Here is a 20,335-nt window from a genome sequence, read left to right as displayed (position 1 = left end):
AATTATTATTAATTTTCATTAATATAAAAGGGGGATGATATCACAATCATTCCCTAATCTTGGTATTCTCTAAAATTATCATGGTATCAGAGCCACAACCCTAAATCCATACACCACACAGCCACCACAAAGCCTCCACAGATATGCCACCGTCCTAGGTCAGTCGGCTATTGTCGAAGGGATTTTTGGCCTAGCTGCTAACTGCTGGCAGCCCTAGTCCCTTCTATCACCATCGTAGACAGGCCATTTGGCCTAGGTTGAACCCTTCGTCACTGCTGACGGGCCTTCTAGCCTAGGTCGAACCCTTCGTCATTGCCGACAGGCCTTTTGGCCTAAGTTGAACCCTTAGGCAGTCGGCGAGGCAAGACGTCATCTCTGGATTCCTTTGACATTCCTCTGTTGTGCGTCTCTATGTTTGGTTGAACTGCTGTTGTCGTTGACTTTGTAATGAGGTAGTGACCTAAAAGTATTTGTTCCTGTTCTGTTTCTTTTCTTCTTAAATTTTTTTTTTTTTTTGATGTGTTTAATTCGTTAATATTCTTAGTGGTCATTGTGCTTACTATTCCTCCACCATCTTCCGAGTTTGTGATTGACACTGGTTTTGTTGAGGGTTTGGTAATACAGTATCCATGGTAGATTCCACTAGCGTGTCCACTACTTCGCAGACATTTAGGAGTGAGAGTTCCATTCTACCTATTACTATGACTGATAACCCCAACCCTACTCTTAAAATCACCACCTCTCCATTTAATGGTCAGAATTATCTAGCGTGGTCGTAGAGTTTGACTATTTTTTTGAAGAGCAGAGGGAAGATGGGATATGTTGATGGCAAAATACAGGCACCCAACATCACTGACCCTGGTTATGACCAATGAGAGATTACCAAAACTTTGATTATGGGTTGACTTATTCATTTGATGGTACCAGACATTGGTGAGGGCTACTTGTCTATGGAGATTGCCCAGGATATTTGGGATGCTGTGACTTCCACCTATTCCCGCAAAGGGAATTTCTCACAGGCATTTGAGATGCGCCGCTCTATTGAGAGCTTTGTTCAACGGGAGCATACTGTTCTTCAGTATTTCACCTTCTTTATCAATGGCTGGAAATGCTTTGATCACCTATAGGACTATAAGCTTGTTTGCATTGCTGATTCAGTTGGGTACATGAAGTTCATTGTACAGGAAAGGGTTTTCAAGTTTTTGGCAAGTCTTAATGTGGAGTATAATCCTGTTTGGAGTCGGGTTCTGGGTATGGACACTCTTCCTTCACTTTCGGAGGCATTCGGCTATGTACAAAATAGGTAGCCAACTATAAACGACTAAATGAAAATTTAGAATTTGATGGATATTTTATTCCAAGAAAAGATGTTTTGATTAACTTAACCAAAGGATCAACAATCTTTAGCAAATTCGATTGTAAGAGTGGATTTTGGCAAATTTAATTGACTGAAGAGTCAAAAAAATTGACAATTTTCAGTATACCTAGAGGACATTACCACTGGAATGTTATGCTTTTTAGTTTAAATATAGCACCACAGGTATTTCAACGGTGGATAGATACAATGTTTAAAGATCTTAAGAATTGTTGTGTAGTATATATTGATGATATACTTATCTTCTCTAAAACTTGAGAGGAGCATAAGAAACATTTAAAATTACTCTGTGAAAAATTTCAAAAACATGGAATTGGTGTCACCCAAAAAGATTGAACTAGAAAAAGAATCAATTGAATTTTTGAGAATAATTATAGACCTGAAAGGCTTAAAATTACAAAAACATATTTTGTTTAAAGTATGAGATTTTTCTGATACTCTTGAAAATATAACACAATTACAGAGTTTATTAGGTATTTTAAATGATGGACGAAATTTCATCAAAAATCTTTCAAAAATAGAAATTTCTTGGTCAACCAAATTAAGAAAAAATGTTATGTTTGAATGGACATCAGATGATGTTGCTTTAATAAAACAAATTAAAGAAAATGTCAAAACTTTACCAAACGTTTATCTTCCTAAAGCAGGTGATAAATTAATTTTAGAAACAGATGCCTCAAAGTTATATTTGGGATGTATGCTTTAAAGCAATACCAAGTAAATTATAGCATGATAAAGAGATACCTTTATTAGAAAATGGGATTAGACCAAGAAAAATTCTAGTACCCATAAAATTACAAAAAGAACAACTAATTTGTGGATATAATTCTGGAACATTTAAACCCAATGAATAGAAATATATTATTTTTGAAAAAGAATTACTTGCAATAATATTAGCAATAAAAAGTTTTCATATTTATTTAGCCCCATAAAATTTTATTGTACGTACTGATAATAAGGTAGTAAGAGATTTCTTGATCAATAAAAAACCTATTGAGCAAGGAAGAAGATTAGCCTGGTATAATAAAATTTATGAATATACTTTTGAAGTAGAGCATTTTACAGGTACTAACAATTTTTTTGCAGATTTTCTTAGTAGGAATTGTTTTAGAAAATTAAATTACTAAATAAGTAATTTTAATTTTTTGCAGAAGACCTCTAGACCAAGAGGAAAAAATGAGCAACGGTAAACAACCCAGACAAGAAAAAGTTTATGTTGTGTTTGTAGGAAGACATCCTGAAATTTACATAGAATGAAATGATTGGAATAAGCAACTTCGCGCATTTCCAGAGCAAGTGATAAAGCCTATGATAGCATGACCAAAGCTAAAAAAGCTTTTTACAGTGCACCAGTGATGCTTGTTTATCAAAATAATTTGTCAAATGAGAACTAATCCAGTTCCAACTAATATTCAGACATCTAAACTAGATGAATCTGAAATAAAAGATTTTTTTAACCTTGGTCTATCCAGAGAAATTTATACAGAACTCAATGGAGTTTGGAAAACTCACATTGTAAACAACAATGTGAAATTTCAAAAACATATGGGAGTTTTGGCCAACAAATTAGCTGAGCAAATAGCTAAGTTAAAAGATTTACAAAACCTTTGTTTCAATATCCTTAAACAAATAAATTGGAATTAAGATTTTAATTTCGAAAAAATCAACGACTGTGTTTGGAAAGGTGTTCCAAACACATTTCCACCCACTAATTTGAGTGTGGTGTTTGTTTTGAGTTTGTTTTGGGTTGTGTGTTTGGTTATGAGTTGTAAGTTTTTCAATCAAAAAACTTTCTGATTTCAAAAACTCAAAACTTCCTCTAAAACTCATAACCAAATAAATTTTCACACTCAAATCATAATTTCATAACTCACAAACTCAAAATACAATTCTATTCTCAAATCATATTTAGAAAACTTTACCAAACGCTACCAACAATTTTTTTCAGCTATTAGATCTCATATTAAATGAGTTTTCTAATCTAGTTTTTAAACAAATAAAAAGAATGTCTTTTTGAAAAAGCAAGAACTTTGCTTCCAAAAGAAAATTTTCTTTCAATAAAAAATCAAGTTAAGGATCATCGTGATAAGATTAGACAAATCTTAGAACGAGTCTACGATAAATTAAATTTTAAAGATGGAATTCCCAAAATAACCATCATGGCAAATCATGACATGTGGTTTTCTGAAGATATAGATTGGGAAATAATTAATCAAGTTATTTTCTAAATTTTAGATCCATTCCAGTGGATAGAATATCCAAGATCATAGTGTAGTAAAAGGCTTCCGATAGAGTAAATACTTTATTTTTTGGATCTCTAGCACAATTGATTGGCGAGATTGAAAACATTTTTTTCCAACCATACCAAATTTGGTATCTCAAAGAAACTGAAGATTTCGAATTTGAAGATGATTATTTTGGATGAAGATCGCAGGAGGGAGCGATTAGAAAATATTCAAAAACTTCATTTGATAGAATATTGGATAGACAGTCTAATAATTGTTTCACAGGTAGCTTCTAATATCCATGGGTCAACAAAATTGCCATTCATGATTACAGATGGTAGAATACTATTTGTAATTCATTTTCCCATAACATATCAAAGGTCTCCTACACAAATTAATGAGACTCTTGACATGTTATTAAATCTCAAAAAGAGAAATAATTTGGATCTTCCGTTGGAACTAGCCATGACCACGGATGATCTGGAACAATTTCGGAATGAGCGATACAGCCAGGATCGTGATTCCCCTCTATTAGAGACTGATGAAGAATATAACAATCTCGTAAACAGGATGGAAGCATAGTGGACCCCACTATCACATGCAGTTGTCTCATGATCGACTCCAACCTTATCCAGGACATGTGGAGCAACCTGCATTATTAGGCAGAAAGTGGTCAGACAAATCTTTTCGGCCGACGCTACAAAACAGAAAAGATTAGCCAAATCTTATCTATTTCAGTCTATTCCTTTGAAAACCGAGGACGGTAGACAGTCATGTATATTTGTATATAATTGTAGCTTAGTTGGAGTTTGGTAGAACCTCCATAACTCTGTTATCAGAATCTTATGATTCGCGATTCGATTCACAATTTTTGCAAAATCGATAGTAATCTATAGGTGAATCTATTTTGGAAGTGAATTTCTATTGAATCACATGATTTACAACTGATTCACGATTTGATTCACTTTTTACGATTCATGCAATTTTTGAAATTATTGTGTCCGGCATATTTTTCATTCTTTTCTTCATCTTTTTAGTGAACATGACATAACACAACTTCTAATAGCGTTTAGTACCAAAATAACCAATATATACACATGATTTGTTGTTATTTTAGTATTTATGGATTTTTTAATAGAATCCAAACAGATTCAGTCAGGCCCAACATATTTTTAACCTTTCTTCTCATTTTTTTCCCTTTAAAAATTATAATATATCTTCTAAAGATGTTTAAGATTAAAGTTATACTATGAATTATCTATTGCTATTTTATTAAATTGAATATTACATGTGTGATGTTAGTTATACCTTTTAAAATGTTTTAGGCTTTAAAATAAAATATTCTAAATAATTATTTTTTATAATTTGCTCACTGTTACTTAGAAAAGTATATATGCTTATTGTCCAAATATCAATATCGTTAATTATTATTACTTTGGAAATTAATAGTTTGTCTATTCGGTTATTATTTTTATTAAAAATGGTTGATATGAAATATGTAAAAAAGAAAAAAGTAAGATGATTTTACAGAGGAACCTTTATTAACTTCTTACCTACTAAATTACGTGATTATCATTGAAAATAATATTTTCATTGATTTAAGTTTAAATATTTCATATTCATAAGATATATTAAACATCTAAATATGTAGATATATGTTAAGTAATTTAGAAAAAGTGACCGAATCTTTATGATTCACGATTCGATTCAATTAACGATTTAGTACGAGGCCATTTTGATTCACGATACGAATTCCAATTTGACAACTATGCTCCATAAATATGTCTAGGTGTCATGTATAATTGTCAAGTAGTATTTATAAGCCTTAAGTCTAGGCTAGTAAACTTTTGGAGTACAGACTTTTGGAAAACTTTGCAAATTTGGACGTATGTATTTGATAGTCTAACCAATTAGGTATGTATTAAATTTAGACTAGACTTTTTGGTTTTATTTGTTTATGGAGTTGTATTCTATAAATTGGCTTTCAAGCCAACATAATACAACATTGTAAATTCTCTCCATCTTCGTTGCCTAAACTTTGCCTTTCCTTGTTCTGTTAGAGGGATAGACTGAAAGCCGATTTGACACCTAGACATATTTATGGAGGTTCTGACAAATTCCAACTAAGCCACAATTATATACAAATATACATGACTGTCTACCCTCAGTTTTCAAAGGGATAGACTGAAACAGCTGATCTTTTCTGTTTTGTAGTGTCGGCTGAAAAAATTTGTCTGACCACTTTCCGCCTAATAACATAGGTTGCTTCATTTGTCCTAAATAAGGTTGGAGTCGATCATGAGACAATTGCATGTGATAGTGGGGTCCACTATGCTTCCATCCTGTTTACGAGATTGTAATATTCTTCGTCAGTCTTTGATGGAGGGGAATCAGGATCTTGGCTGTATCGCTTATTCTGAAATTATTCTACATCATCCGCGGTCATGGCTAGTTTCAACAGAAAATCCAAATTATTTCTCATTTTGAGATTTAATAACATGTCAAGAGTCTCATTAATTTGTGTAGGAGACCTTTGATATATTATGGAAAAATGAGTTACAAATAGTATTCTACCATCTGTGATCATGAATGATAATTTTGCTAAGCCTGCATGTGGAAAAATTATTAGACTGTCTATCTAATATTTTGTCAAAAGAATTTTTTGAATATTTTTCAATCGCTCCTTCCTACGATCTTCATCCAAATAATCATCTTCAAATTCGAAATCTTTAGTTTCTTTGAGATACCAAATTTGATATGGTTGGAAAAAGTGTTCTCGTTCTCGCCAACCAATTGTGCTATAGATCCAAAAAGTAAAATAATCCAATATTTCAACAATATTTTCATATTCAGTCCTATTATAGGTATTGGTTTGAAGTACCAGAATATCTTCTGTACCATAAAATAGCCTAGGAATAGAGTTATCTTCTGGACTATTCATTCCATCATTGTTTATGAAGGATATAGTTTCTAATTGAGTTATCAAATTGTTTATTTGGATTTTTGCTTCTTTGTTTAAGTCAATAGTTATTATAGAACCTAAATTGTCTATTTTAGATTCTATAGACTCAACTTTGGTTTCTAGATAATTCTGATTTGTGTTTTGATTTTTATTTAATTTAAAAAACCAAGAACACATAATATCGGTAATATTATTTAAATTAGAACACATACTATTTATATTTGTAGCCTCTTTAGTAATATGTAAACTATAGTCATATTTATTATTAACATTATTTTTGTATTTCCAAAACATATTGTATCTTCAGGGTTAATTGCCATTATAGATTGTTGTTGGTATCTAAGATCCTTCTAGTGTATTTATTTGGTGCTTAAAACCTCTCTTTATGATCTTAAAGACTTAAAAATGCCTAATTATGACCAATAGTTAAAAGATCTTAACGAGTATATGGGCTTTGACATACACTAAACATATAGGTTTTACAACAACTATAAATAAAACAAATAATTATGAAGATATAAAATACAAAAGATACACAATTTAAGATTAAACTTGACGAATAATATTTTATGATTTTCTTTTTAAATTTCATTAAGCACACCACACACAATTATATATATCAAAATTTATACATAGATAGAAATACTTACATAACTTGATCTTGCTTTCAAAAGCTCTTCACTAAGCTCTGATACCTTGTCTTGTCTTGTCATGTCGAACGGACTAATGAACTATATTAATGGCTACCTTATTATCACAATACAATTTCATGGGTTCTTTGTTATACAATCTGAAGGCCTTTAGTAAAATCTGAAGCCATATAAGCTTGCATATACCATGAGCCATGTTCTTGCACTCTACCTCTGCACTAAATCTGTCCACTATGGGTTGCTTCATACTTATCCATGTAACTAAATTTCTCCTTACAATAGTACAATATCTGGAAGTAGACTTCCTATCATCAACTGTACCTGCCCGATCTACATTAGTAAAAACCTCCAACCACTCCAATCTCAGATGACTATGATTAGAGAACAAGATCCCTTTTCTTGGAGCCTACTTAAAGTGCATAAGAATCCGATGAACATGTAGATGTACCATACGAGGATCATGTATAAACTGATTGACTACCCTAGTGTATGTCCAATATCCGATTGAGTATGAGACAGGTACATCAGTCTCCCAAAACAAAATCTCTGGTACCTACCCTTATCAACTAGATCGCTAACACTACAATTGAGTTAGTGATTTGCATCAATAGAAGAATTTGGTGGTCTACACCCAACATGCCTGTTTCCTTAAGAAGATCAGAATGTACTTTCTTTTATTAATAAAATGCCCTAGTTCGATCTTGCAAGTTCAATTCCAAGAAAGTATCTCAACAAACCTAGATCTTTGATTTCACATTCCTTGACTATATGTACTGTAAGCTGAGACTTCTTCTACATCATTTCGTGTTACCACTGTTATTCTAATACACAAGAGGGTAATTTTATCCTCATCTTGTTTAATGAATGTGGTATGATCTACATTGTCTTGCTTATACCCAAACCTCAGAACTCCACTCCTCCCACCTGCCTTGTAACCCAAGTACAAGTTTTACTTGCCTACCCCCAAACCTGCCCCTATGGTTGAAGTGCCTGAACCTATCTCATTAGGGTCAGGGTGGGGCAGGGACCATGGTATGGGATTTTTTGCCATTCCTTTGCAGGTTCTTGCTGTCCACATTGCTTGATTGATAGTTGTGGGAGGGGGATCACAAAATTGAAGTAGATGAAGAGGGGGAGGAGGCCGTACTAGCAGTCAAATTTCAAACTAAGTCAGGAAATGGTTATACCAAAAAACCAGATCACTGACCTGATGGATGTTAAAATGAGTATCACACGACTGTATCCTGTTCCATTCATTTTAGACCTACGGATTGTAGTTAAGATAATAAAGCCTTAGAGCAGCTTTTTCCCTGGAGGCCTCTAATTTTTACAAATGAGGTGAAAATAAAGAGTTTTTGCCTTTCTGGGTGTGGCCCTTATAAATCACCAGAGGTTAGGAATTTAGAAGGTATATATTTAGAAGGTATATATGCCGATTGTATGCCTTTGGTGTAATATAATACCTCTAAAAAGATAATGATGTACATGTACATTTACCAACATTATTTGATTTGTTGAGGTTTGAACCATCTATTGCTTTAATATATTGGTTTTAAATTTTATTTGTTTGAATGGGCCTTTTGATGGGCTTCAGCATACAATTCTGCTTGTGGTCCTGTCAGATGCCTATATCATATAATCATGAATTCAATTTCAAGCTTATCCACCCTTATGTGACACCTCTGTATTATATTAACATAGGCCAAGTTTGTTAGCTGACTGCTATCCACATATCCCTGGACCCCAAATCTCGAACATTTAGTTCTTGTTTTACTTCTGTGGTACTTGAGGACACGGACATCATCTTGTATTCATGCCTAGTCTAATTAGATTTCTATATACCCACTTTGGTTCCTATCTTAAATAATTTCAGCTCTTCTCAGGTTGCGGTCATCTCAAACTGTAGCATTTTGGCAGCAGTAGGCCAGAAAATGGCAAGTACTCCTGGAGTCAGTGCTACACTTTTCAATGCGCTTGCAAAGGTTGGTAAAGTTATTAAATTAGAATTATACTCTGCTAAATTTTCATGTGCAGTGCTATTGTCATCCCCTTTCAGCTTCATGCATTCTACATTGTGACTGCCTAGATTCCTGGAAATTCAAAGTTCATGAGAAGTGGAGTGCAGTGAGAAAAAGTTGGTGTGTCAATAGGGCACTCCAGAATTATTCTTCCTGAACATTCAATAAGTAGACATTTTGCCTCCGGAATTACACCTGATTACTGGCATGTGTACATTATGATAGATACTTAACTGCAAAATAAATTTTATCTGTCCTTTTCCCTGTGGTGGAGCCCAATTTCTAGGTTATATGCATGCTTCTCATAAATTTCATGAAAAAGTTAATGAATAGGTACTATACTGCAGGCTAATATTAATGTCCGTGCTATAGCCCAAGGTTGCTCAGAGTACAATATCACTGTGGTTGTCAAACAAGAAGACTGTGTGAAGGCCCTAAGAGCTGTCCACTCAAGATTTTATTTCTCTAAAACCACGATAGCAGTGGGTATTGTTGGATCTGGATTGATTGGTGGCACCTTGCTTGACCAGCTCAGGGATCAGGTACGTTCCATTTTCTTTATCAGTCAATTAGTATCATATCTATGATGGATTGTAGTTTATTGATTAAGTTTGAGTCTAGACAGTACAAGTCGATTCATGATAATTGATAGATTAAGGTTCAATGGTTAAATACTAGAATTGCAACTGTCCGCTTTTCTTTTATGAAGAGCATGAAGTTCACATATTGAATCCTCTTGTGTTTATGAATTTGGACAACATGGTCTTAAAATGAAGCTCTTAAATTCCATCATCTTTGTTGCGTACATGTATTTTATTTTTTTGGGTGAATTACCGTATCGTACCTTATTTTCAAAATACATTAAAGAGGTTTAAGAATACATAACTTTGATCTCAACCCAACTCAACAGAGCCTTGTTTCCTTTTTTAATATCTGGGAGCACCTTCAGGGTAGGGTCTTTTGGACCAACCCCATAGGATAAAACCTGGGATGTACCCCAACGCCCCCACAAGTGTACATTAGGTGAAGTTGAGGTGGCTCGAATTGGGACTTGCTGCTTTATTGGTATAAGTCTCACCGCTGAGCTACTCGCCGTTAGACAATTCAATGAAGCCTTTGTGACGACCCCATTCCACGCCAAACTATAGTCATTTCATACCAAAGCATAAAAGTGCATCCTATTCAAGGAATTATGTTTCTAAACTATGTTTCAAGGATTCATTAAGCATGCTTCAAAACATTTTAGGTAGAAAAGGAAACTAAACCAAACTAAGCCTTAAGTTCCATCAAATGAGATCAGCTACATGAATCTTTTTTCTCCACTTGACTCCTATCAACTTCCGTTTAGTTAGTCAAATTTAGGAAATTCATATCTTTATTTACTACACTATCTCACGTCAATCTAGGTCTGCCCCTGGCCCTGCCCCTAACACTTCCATCTGTCATCACTGTATCATATCTCTTCACTACCGCTTCTGTTTATATGACCAAACATCTCAATCTATTCTTTCTCAACTTATCTTCTATCGGTACTACTCCTACCCATTCATGAATATACTTATTCCTAACTCTGTCTTTTCTAGTCTTGCCACATATCCACTGTAGCATCCTCATCTCAGTAATACTCATCTTATCTACATGTTGTTTCTTAATTGCCCAACATTCTATCCCATACAATATCGCTGGCCTAATAGTCGTTCTATAGAACTTTTCTTTTAGTTTAGTGGGTACGTGCTTATCACATAGTACCCCAGACGCACTTCTCTAATTAAGCCATCTCGCCTTAATTTTATAGACCGCATCCGCTCCAATCTCCCAAGCCGTTGTGATAATCGATCATAAATAACGAAAATGTTCACTGTTAGATAGTTCTTGGTTCTCAATCTTCACTTATCCTCTGCTTCCATTATTACTATTACTAAAATTATACTTTATGTACTCTGTTTTAGTTTTGCTTATCCTAAATCTTTTAAATTCTAGTGCTTGTCTCCAAGTCTTCAATTTAGTGTTAACTCTTTCTCTAGTCTCATCTACTAACGCGATATCATTTGCAAAAAGTATATACCATGACACATCTTGAATATTTCTTATCAACTCATCTATAGCTAAAGCAAAAAGGTAATTGAGATTGAACCTTGGTGTAACCGCACAGTAATTGACAATTCACTAGTCTTTCCAGCAGACGATCTAATGTAACTTTTTTGTCACCATTTTCTTCTCTAGCACCCACCATATTATATACCGAGACACTTTATCATATGCTTTCTCAAGAAGAGATTCCGGCAGTTCAGGAGGGAATTGGCCAGGCCAATGTGGCCGAGCCAGTAGGCCAGCAGGCTATGGGCGCTTTAGCCCGAGAGATAGCAGGGGCATTCAGGGAGTCAGTAGGCATTCTCAGAGCTGAGAATCAAGCTCGGGCTGTTGTTGCGGATGCAGGACCTTCCTTTCTGAAGAGGGAGTTCTTTCGGTCTAACCCGGATGAATTTGTGGGTGATCCTAAAGAGCCGCTTAAGGCAGATGAATGGTTCGAACAGACAACGAAGACGTTTGAGATGCTTGGCATCGAAGACGAGGGGTTGAAAGTGATCTTGGCATCTTTCCAGCTGAAGGGGGATGCGGGTCAGTGGTGGAAGTTCACTAAGGGTCGGATAGGAGGTACATGGGAGGCTTTTGTGAATGCTTTCCAGGAGAGGTTCTTATCTCCAGCAGTTAGGGAGAGGCTGAAAGACCAGTTTTGCCAGCTTAAGCAGTCGAGTTCTTCAGTGGCCGAGTTTGAGGCTGCATTTACTAGCTTGTCCAGGTTTGCACCTGAGTTGGTGGCGTCAGAAGAACGCCGTTGTATTGAATTTGAGAAGAAGTTGAGGCGTGGTCTCAAGCTGCGAGTTGGGAGAACTATGATTCGGGATTATGGGCGTCTGGTTGATGCTGCAGCCCACATGGAAATCATGATGCAGGAGGAGGAGGAAGGACAGAAGGGCTCCAAGAGGAGGAAGGATGGTCAGAGTGATGGTAGGAGACAGAAGGGTTTTAATCCCCAACAGTCTCAGAGTAGCTTTTCTAGATCCACTTTTCCTGTGCCGAGTGCTAGTTTGGGGAAAGGCAATCAGGGAGACATTACCTGTTTCAAGTGTGGCCAGCTGGGTCACAAGTCCCCAGTTTGTCCTCAGAGGGGAGGAGTTCAGAGAGCAGCATCATCTTCGGCTCGATCTCAGAGCCAGAGTCAGGGTAGAGGCCAGCCACTCTCGTGTTATCAGCGTGGTCAGCCAGGGCATATGAAGAGGTATTGCCCTCAGTTGGGTGGCACACCTGGTGCATCTGGTTTGAGGCAGATTCAGGGTCAGCAGCCAGCTCAGTCGGGTCAAGCCTCGAGGGCCAATCAGGGGGCTTCATCGTCCCAGTCGGTGCAGCAATCTTATGCCCCTAGGGGTGAGCATGTTGATCAGAGGTCGTCTGGGCGCGTGTATGCTGTTACCGCGCAGGATCTTGTACCGGCTCCATCAGTTGTGAGAGGTACTTTCTTGTTTTGCAACTCGGTTGCTAATGTTTTGATTGATACGGGTGCATCTCATTCCTTTATGTCTGCTGCATTTGCATCTGTTTTGGAGTTGGAGTTAGCACAGTTAGCATCTCCTATTTGTGTAGTGTCACCTCTTGGGGGTGAATTGATTTTGAAACAAGGTGTTAGGGGTTGTGATATAGAGGTTGATTATCATAGAATCCCATTTTCCTTTGTAGTTATGCCTATGAGGGGTTTCGATGTTATTTTGGGTATGGACTGGTTATCGTCATACCGGGCAGTTATTGATTGCTACCGCCAGAGGGTCACTTGTTGTACCGTTAGCGGAGAGTATTTTCATTTTTTGGGGGACTGGGTTGGTAATGTGTTGCCACCGGGGTATGTTCCGTGAGGACGGAGTGAGCTTAGTGATCTACTTGGTAACCTTTCGATTAGTGAGGATGATGAGACTCAGATTGTGTTGCCAAGGGTGGTTTGTGAGTACTCGGACGTCTTTCCCGAGGATCTTGTTGGTTTGCCACCGCATCGAGAGATTGAATTCTCTATTGACCTAGTGCCCGGCACGGCGCCGATTTCTATGGCACCTTATCGTTTTGCCCCAGCCGAGTTAGTTGAGTTGAAAATCCAACTCCAGGAGTTGCTAGATAAGGGCTATATACGTCCTAGTGTGTCGCCATGGGGAGCACCGGCCCTCTTTGTTAAAAAGAAAGGTGGTGCTTTGAGACTTTGTATAGATTACCGGAAATTGAATCGGGCTACGGTTAAGAATAAGTACCCTATGCCTCGTATAGATGATCTGTTCGATCAGTTGAAGGGTTCCCGTTGTTTCTCGAAGATAGACTTGAGATCGGGTTATCATCAGTTAAGAGTCAGGGAAGAGGATATTCTGAAGACGGCATTCCGTACGCGGTATGGCCATTATGAGTTTTTGGTGATGCCATTTGGGCTCACCAATGCACCGACAGTTTTTATGGATTTGATGAACCGGATATTCCGGGAATTTTTAGATCGTTTTGTAGTTGTCTTCGTGGACGACATCCTTATCTATTCACCTTCTGAGGAGAAGCACAAGGAACACTTGAGAGTGGTGCTTGAGTTACTTAGAGCCCATAAGCTTTATGCTAAGTTTGGGAAGTGTGAGTTCTGGCTAGAAGAGGTCAAGTTCTTAGGCCATGTAGTTTCTGGAAAAGGAGTGTCTGTTGATACATCCAAGACTGAGGCAGTGCAAGATTGGGCACAACCTAAGAGTGTGTTTGAGATCCGCAGTTTTCTGGGGTTAGCTGGGTATTATCGTCGGTTTGTGAAAGATTTCTCCAGGTTAGCTTCGCCTTTGACTAGATTGACTCGGAAAGGAGTCAAATTTGTATGGAGTGAGACTTGTGAAAAGTCGTTCCAGGAGTTGAAAGTTAGACTGACTACCGCACCAATCTTGATTATTCCAGAGAGAGGGTTGGGTTATGCAGTCTATTGTGACGCCTCACGAGAGGGTCTGGGTTGTGTGTTAATGCAAGAAGGGAAAGTAGTTGCCTATGGCTCACGTCAGTTGAAAATTCACGAGCAAAATTATCCTACGCATGATCTAGAGTTAGCAGCTGTGATATTTGCCTTGAAGATTTGAAGGCATTATCTTTATGGTGAGAAATTTGAAGTATTCTCGGATCATAAGAGTCTGAAATATTTGTTTACACAGAAAGACTTGAACTTGAGGCAGAGGAGGTGGATGGAATTTATAGAGGATTATGATTTTGAGTTGCATTATCATCCGGGAAAGGCCAATGTGGTGGCCGATGCCCTTAGCAGGAAACCTGTTGGTGACATAGCTAGTATAGCTATCCGAGAATGGGAGATGTTGGGTGCACTTGGGGAGTTTGATTTACTTCTGGGCGAATCTGTTGAGGCTGCGGCCTTGTTTTCTGTTGTTGCACGGCCTATACTTGTGACTTGAGTGTTAGAGGCTCAGAGAGGTGACCTTGAGGTAGAATCTCTCCGTGAGAAGATTTCCGGTGGGAAGGTTGAGAAGGGTTTGACGGTGTATTCCGACCTGAGTGTGAGATACCGAGACCGTCTGTTTGTGCCGGAGTCTTGCAGGGAGGAGGTACACCGAGAGTTTCATCATTCACGCCTTGCGGTGCATCCGGGAGGCACTAAGATGTATCGGGATTTGGGTCGCCAGTTTTGGTGGCGGGGTATGAAGAGAGATGTGGCAACTTTCGTATCTAAGTGCCTTACTTGTCAGCAAGTGAAGGCCGAACACCAGAGGACAGCAGGTTTGTTGCAACCCTTGCCTATTGCCGAGTGGAAGTGGGAACACGTCACTATGGACTTCGTTGTGGGTCTTCCGAGGACTCAGCGGGGTAGTGATGCTATTTGGGTGGTTGTAGACCGGTTGACTAAGTCGGCGCACTTCATTCCGATGCGTGTGAGAGATTCGGTAGATCATCTTGCCGACCTGTACATTCGGGACATAGTGAGATTGCACGGGGTCCCAGTGACGATTGTTTCAGATAGAGATCCTCGTTTTACTGCCAGGTTGTGGCAGAGTTTGCAGAGTGCCTTAGGCACTAAGACTGACGGGCAGTCCGAGCGTACTATTCAGATCCTTGAGGATATGCTTCGGGATTGTGTTCTAGACTTTAGTGGGTCGTGGGAGAGGCACTTGCCGTTGGTGGAGTTTGCCTACAACAACAGTTTCCAGTCTAGTATCGGTATGGCACCGTTTGAGGCCTTGTATGGCCGACCGTGTAGATCTCCTGTTTGTTGGGCCGAGGTGGGTGATGCACCTCTATTGGGTCCGGAGTTGGTGAGGGAAACGACGGAGAAGGTTGAGCTTATCCGTAAGAGGCTTGTTACAGCACAGAGTCGTCAGAAATCTTATGCAGACCGTAGGAGGAGACCTTTGATGTTTGAGGTGGGTGATCATGTCTTTATGAAGATATCACCTAGGCGGGGTTTGATGAGGTTTGGGAAGAGCGGGAAGTTGTCCCCTCGGTTTATTGGCCCTTTTGAGATCCTTGAGAGGATTGGCGAGGCTGCTTATCGTTTAGCTTTGCCGCCGCAGTTATCCGGAGTACATAACGTGTTTCACGTGAGTATGCTCCGGAAGTATGAGCCGGATCCATCGCATGTATTGGATTGGACCGACTTAGAGGTAGATGAGGATGTCTCGTATGAGGAGAGACCGGCTCGGGTCTTGGATAGACGGGATCAAATTTTGCGAGGCAAGACCATCCCTTTGGTAAAGGTTTTGTGGAAACATCACGGGGTGGAGGAAGCCACTTGGGAACGCGAGTTGGAGGTCCGAGAGAAATATCCGGATCTATTCGTAGATGCTTGAGCATATGTTGCTTATTTTATTATAATATTGCACCTTAAGTGTATTGAATATAACTTAAGTTGTGAAACATAGTTTATGTTTTGATTAATGAATGTATTTTGAAACTCGCCTCATAATGGAAGTTAGTGTAACACTGCATATGTTGAATGTGTTGTAGAATTTGAGTTATATCATGAGATTGAATATGATATGGAAATGGAAATTATAGATATTGAAAATTGTGGAATTTGAAAGGAAAATGCATGTTGATAATGCAAATTGTTATGTATAATGTGAAATGCCTCTTGAAAAGAGATGGGATTGATTGGTAATGGTCAGGTTGTTAATAGAATGTTGGCATATTGAGAGAAGTAGAGAAAACTCTTTTAAAAAAAATTTTCTTGTACCTAATTTCGGGGACGAAATTCTTTAAGGGGGGGAGGTTATAGCGATCCCGGTTTTTCCTTCCTTTGTATACTGTATTCTAGACTTGGTTTCGTGGATTTGTTTTGTATCATTATCACTTCTAGCCTTTACTCTTTGTATTTGAGTCTTGGGTTGTGATGGGCAAGTTTAAAACAGGTTGGTTGCACTTTGAAACCAAAAGGTGATGCCCAGGTTTTTGCCTTCACGCTCGAGCGGAAGTTTTAACGCTCGAGCGGGCTTTTCGTTGTTGCTTCTTCGCTCGAGCGGGAGTTTTTACGCTCGAGCGTGGTTTTCCATCTCCCAGTACTTTACTCTGCAGTCCGTCCGCTCGAGCGATATTTTTACGCTCGAGCGTGATCTATTGATTTTGTCCCTCCGCTCGAGCGGAGAGTTTTACGCTCGAGCGGATACCATTGCCTGCAAAACTTCTGGAAGTGTGCAATCGACGCTCGAGCGGCTCTTTTCACGCTCGAGCGTGAGTCTGTCTTACGCTCGAGCGGGGTTTTTTACGCTCGAGCGTAGAGTCGACTACATCAGTCCGTGATTTTACTTTTTGGATCACTTTTTGACCTACTTTTTCTTTCTTAACTTTTAAAAACCGCCATTTGAGAGTTTCTCTCTCTACTCTCACCTTCTCTCTAAGATTTGATCTATTCCTTGTGGTCTTCTACCCTAGTTCCTTTGGAAGAAAGGTAGAGCTTCGTGAGAGCTTTCTTTTAATCTGAAAAAGAGAGGATTTTGAGCACTTTGGAATTTGAGTCTTCATCTCCGTCTTCTCCATTCGGGTTATTTTCTTCAAGGTAGGGATTTCCTACTCCATCTTATAAGTTTTGTTCTAAGTTTTGGTATTTTGATATGTTGGGAATACTTTGGTAATTTTGGGAAAAACCCTAGTTGTAATAATGAATTAATTTGTATAATTAATTTCAGGAAATTGGGGAATTTGGTTAAATTCATGAAATTGAGGAATTCATTGATTAAATGGTGTAGTTGTATAATTTAAATCACTCACCTATTGAATTGTTGATGTATTTATTTCCAGTCTAGAAATAACTGTTTTGGGCTATCGGTGGAGGATAGTCGTGTTTGTTGTAGACATTGTATGTGGATTAGGAAAAATTGAAACTAATCAAATTGTTTAAGTCATAAATTTAGACTATTGAATTAATACAGAATATACATGTATTGATTGAGCATTGCATATGCATATTGTTTGGGAGGAGATAGGGGATGTACTCCACGGTTTAGGGGAAGATAGGGGATAGACCTCTAAACCGGAATTTTGTTTGGGAGGAGATAGGGGATGGACTCCATTAGCATCACTATTATGTGTGCTTATTATATTGAAGTGTTTTTACATGTTATTGATATAGCACTAAAATGTGTATCAAACGGGAAGTATGAAGTGTTTTAATATGAGCCTGATTCTCATTAGTGATGTTGATATTGGAAGTAATGTGAATGTGATGTATAGTTCATTGTTGTAAGTTTGGCCAGGTTCTGAGCCATATTGATAATAATGAGAATTGAAACATGTCATAGACATTAGTGTCTTCAGACGGTATTAAGTCACAATTGATTATCTTGGTTAACCATCTATTGAATGCTATAGCTTTATTCAATGCTTATATTTGGTTTAGTATTTTTCTACTGGGCTGTGGCTCACCCTTTATGGGAACATCATTTTCAGTTTCAGGTTCAGGTGATAAGCTACCTCCAAGGACTTAGCTTGGAAGGAATTGGAGTTGGAGACTTTGTTTAGTTTATTTGTTATTTATTTATTTGATATTACATGTAAACATTCAAGCCTAGGGCTTTATTTGTATTTGAGTTAGAACTCATATTTTGTGTCCAAGTGTTGGCTTGGAAAGATGTTAGCCCGTAAAGCATTTAATTTGATGTTACATGTAATGTTTTTCAATAAGAATACTCTGATGAATAGAATAACGGTTGGTTTTCCTTTATTAATGCATGTCAATGTTATGTATATTATGGGTTTATTTTGGGACGTTACACAGCCAAAGCTTCCTCTGTCCTCTTCTAGGCCTATCGGCAGTCCTAGCTTGTCATCCTAGGTCTGTTGGCAAACCTGGAGGCCTTTTCTGTCTCTCTCTAGGCCATTCGGTAGCCTCTGGTTGGTCGACGGGGCCTTCATTACCTTTGTTGACTACTGCCTTATCAATCTGAGTGCTTTTCTTTTTTGTCTTTCATTCTTCTCTGTTTTTCTTCTCTTTTAAAACAAAAGGAAAAACAAAAAAGGGGCAGTAAGAGAGGGGGGGGGGGGGAAACCCTTAATTCTTTATGCTTTTATAGGCGTAGTAGTGTCTTTTCTTCTACTATTATCTTTCGGGTTTGTGATTGGCATTGTGCTTGAGAGTTAAATAGTAGAGTATCCGTGACAAATTCCCTTAGTGAGTCCTCTACTTCTCAGCGACCTAAGGGCGAGAGTACCATTATTCCTACTACTATGACTGATAACCTTAACCATGGCCTTAAGATCACCACCTTTCTATTCAATAGTTAGAATTATCTAGCCGGGTCGCAGAGTTTGACTATTTTTTTGAAAAGCAAAGGAAAGATGGGGTATGTTGATGGACGGATACAGACACCTAGTACCACGGATCCTAGTTTTGACCAATGGGAGATCACCAACTCCCTAATCATGGGTTGGTTGATCCATTTTATGGTACTTGAGATTGGAGAGGGCTACCTGTCTATGGACATTGCCCAGGATATTTGGGAGGCTATAGTTACTACTTACTCCTGGAAAGGGAACTTCTTACAGGCTTTTAAGTTACGTCGCTCCATTGAAAGGTCGGTACAACGTGAGATGACTATCCTCTAGTATTTTACCTTCCTTAGCAATGGGTGGAAGCGGCTTGATCACCTCCAAGATTACAAGCCTGTCTGTCCCACTAATTCTGCTGGTTACCGGAAGTTTGTGATGCAAGAACGGGTTTTCAAGTTCTTGGAAGGCCTAAATGTGGAGTATGATCCGGTTCGGAGTAGAGTACTTGGCATGGATTTGCTTCCTTTTGTGTAGAATGAGGAGAGTCGCCGCTTTGCGATGCTTCCTTTTGCTACTACTGATCGCTCGGCCTTGGTTTCTGCCCCTTCTCGCGCTAGCGACCATGTGACTCGTGGTTCTCGTCCTTCCTCTGAGAAGGATAATCTTTTCTGTGACTACTGTTGTAGACCTCGCCACACCCGAGAGACTTGTTGGAAGCTGCACGGGACTCCTTCTAGTGGCCGCAGAGGTCGTCCTGGTACTCGAGGGGGGCGGTCTAGTCTGTCTAGAGGCCGAGGGGCCAATGCTTGGGCCCATCTTTCAAACACGGTGTTGCCATCATCTTCCTTTCTAGTTGTCTCATCTGTTGCTGATGTTTCAGGATTATCTGTCTCGGAATTTGAGATTGCTCTTTGCCACTTGCTAGACCATCGAGCCTCCACTTTTGCTCTAGGTGCATCTCCTTTTTCCTTTGCCAATTCAGGTAACTTAGCTTTCTCTCCATGTGCATTGCTATCTCATACGACTGTACCATGGATTATTGATTCTGGTGCTTCTGACCATATGTCTGGCTCCTCTAATTTATTCTCAGAGTATAACCCCTTCTTATGTCAAGAAATAGTGCATATTGCCGATGGTACTATTTTGTCTGTGCTAGGAAAAGGTTTAATTTATGCCACCTCTTTCCTTCCTTTGTCCTCTGTATTCCATGTTCCCAATTTTAGTGTTAATCTTTTATCTTTGAGTTGTCTTAGACCTCGTTTGGGAACAGGCTAATTTAGTAACTTTTTGACTATTTGGCTAAAATATGAGCTAAAAAAAACTAGTATGTTTGGGATGAC

At 38.4% G+C, this 20,335-nt stretch overlaps 2 protein-coding genes across 4 annotated transcripts in view; one reads left to right on the top strand and one right to left on the bottom strand.

Moving 5' to 3' along the window:
* Nucleotides 1-20,335, bottom strand: part of LOC114276858 (bifunctional aspartokinase/homoserine dehydrogenase, chloroplastic) — a 76,808-nt gene that overhangs the window by 13,204 nt on the left and 43,269 nt on the right. Inside the window, exon 12 of one of the 2 annotated variants that reach the window (XM_082920586.1) lies at nucleotides 3,818-4,250. The exons of the other annotated variant lie outside the window; for it this stretch is intronic. Coding sequence (XP_082776712.1) covers nucleotides 3,975-4,250 — 276 coding nt within the window. The 3' untranslated portion in view covers nucleotides 3,818-3,974. Of the gene's footprint in view, nucleotides 1-3,817; nucleotides 4,251-20,335 lie in introns of those variants that run through there. 2 annotated transcript variants of the gene reach the window in all.
* Nucleotides 1-20,335, top strand: part of LOC145822745 (bifunctional aspartokinase/homoserine dehydrogenase, chloroplastic-like) — a 28,009-nt gene that overhangs the window by 7,349 nt on the left and 325 nt on the right. The window contains exons 10-12 of one of the 2 annotated variants that reach the window (XM_082920593.1): nucleotides 9,096-9,194; nucleotides 9,578-9,772; nucleotides 18,177-18,450. In XM_082920593.1, the coding sequence (XP_082776719.1) occupies nucleotides 9,096-9,194; nucleotides 9,578-9,772; nucleotides 18,177-18,248 (366 nt within the window). In that variant the 3' untranslated portion in view covers nucleotides 18,249-18,450. Of the gene's footprint in view, nucleotides 1-9,095; nucleotides 9,195-9,577; nucleotides 9,773-18,176; nucleotides 18,451-20,335 lie in introns of those variants that run through there. The other variant, XM_082920594.1, reaches the window with a different exon arrangement.

The sequence above is a fragment of the Camellia sinensis genome, chromosome 3, assembly GCF_055761805.1.
Source record: "Camellia sinensis isolate YWXY chromosome 3, ASM5576180v1, whole genome shotgun sequence".
In the NCBI taxonomy this organism is placed as follows: domain Eukaryota; kingdom Viridiplantae; phylum Streptophyta; class Magnoliopsida; order Ericales; family Theaceae; genus Camellia; species Camellia sinensis.
Note: the sequence above shows the minus strand (reverse complement) of the source record. Positions and strands in the feature narration are given on the sequence as shown.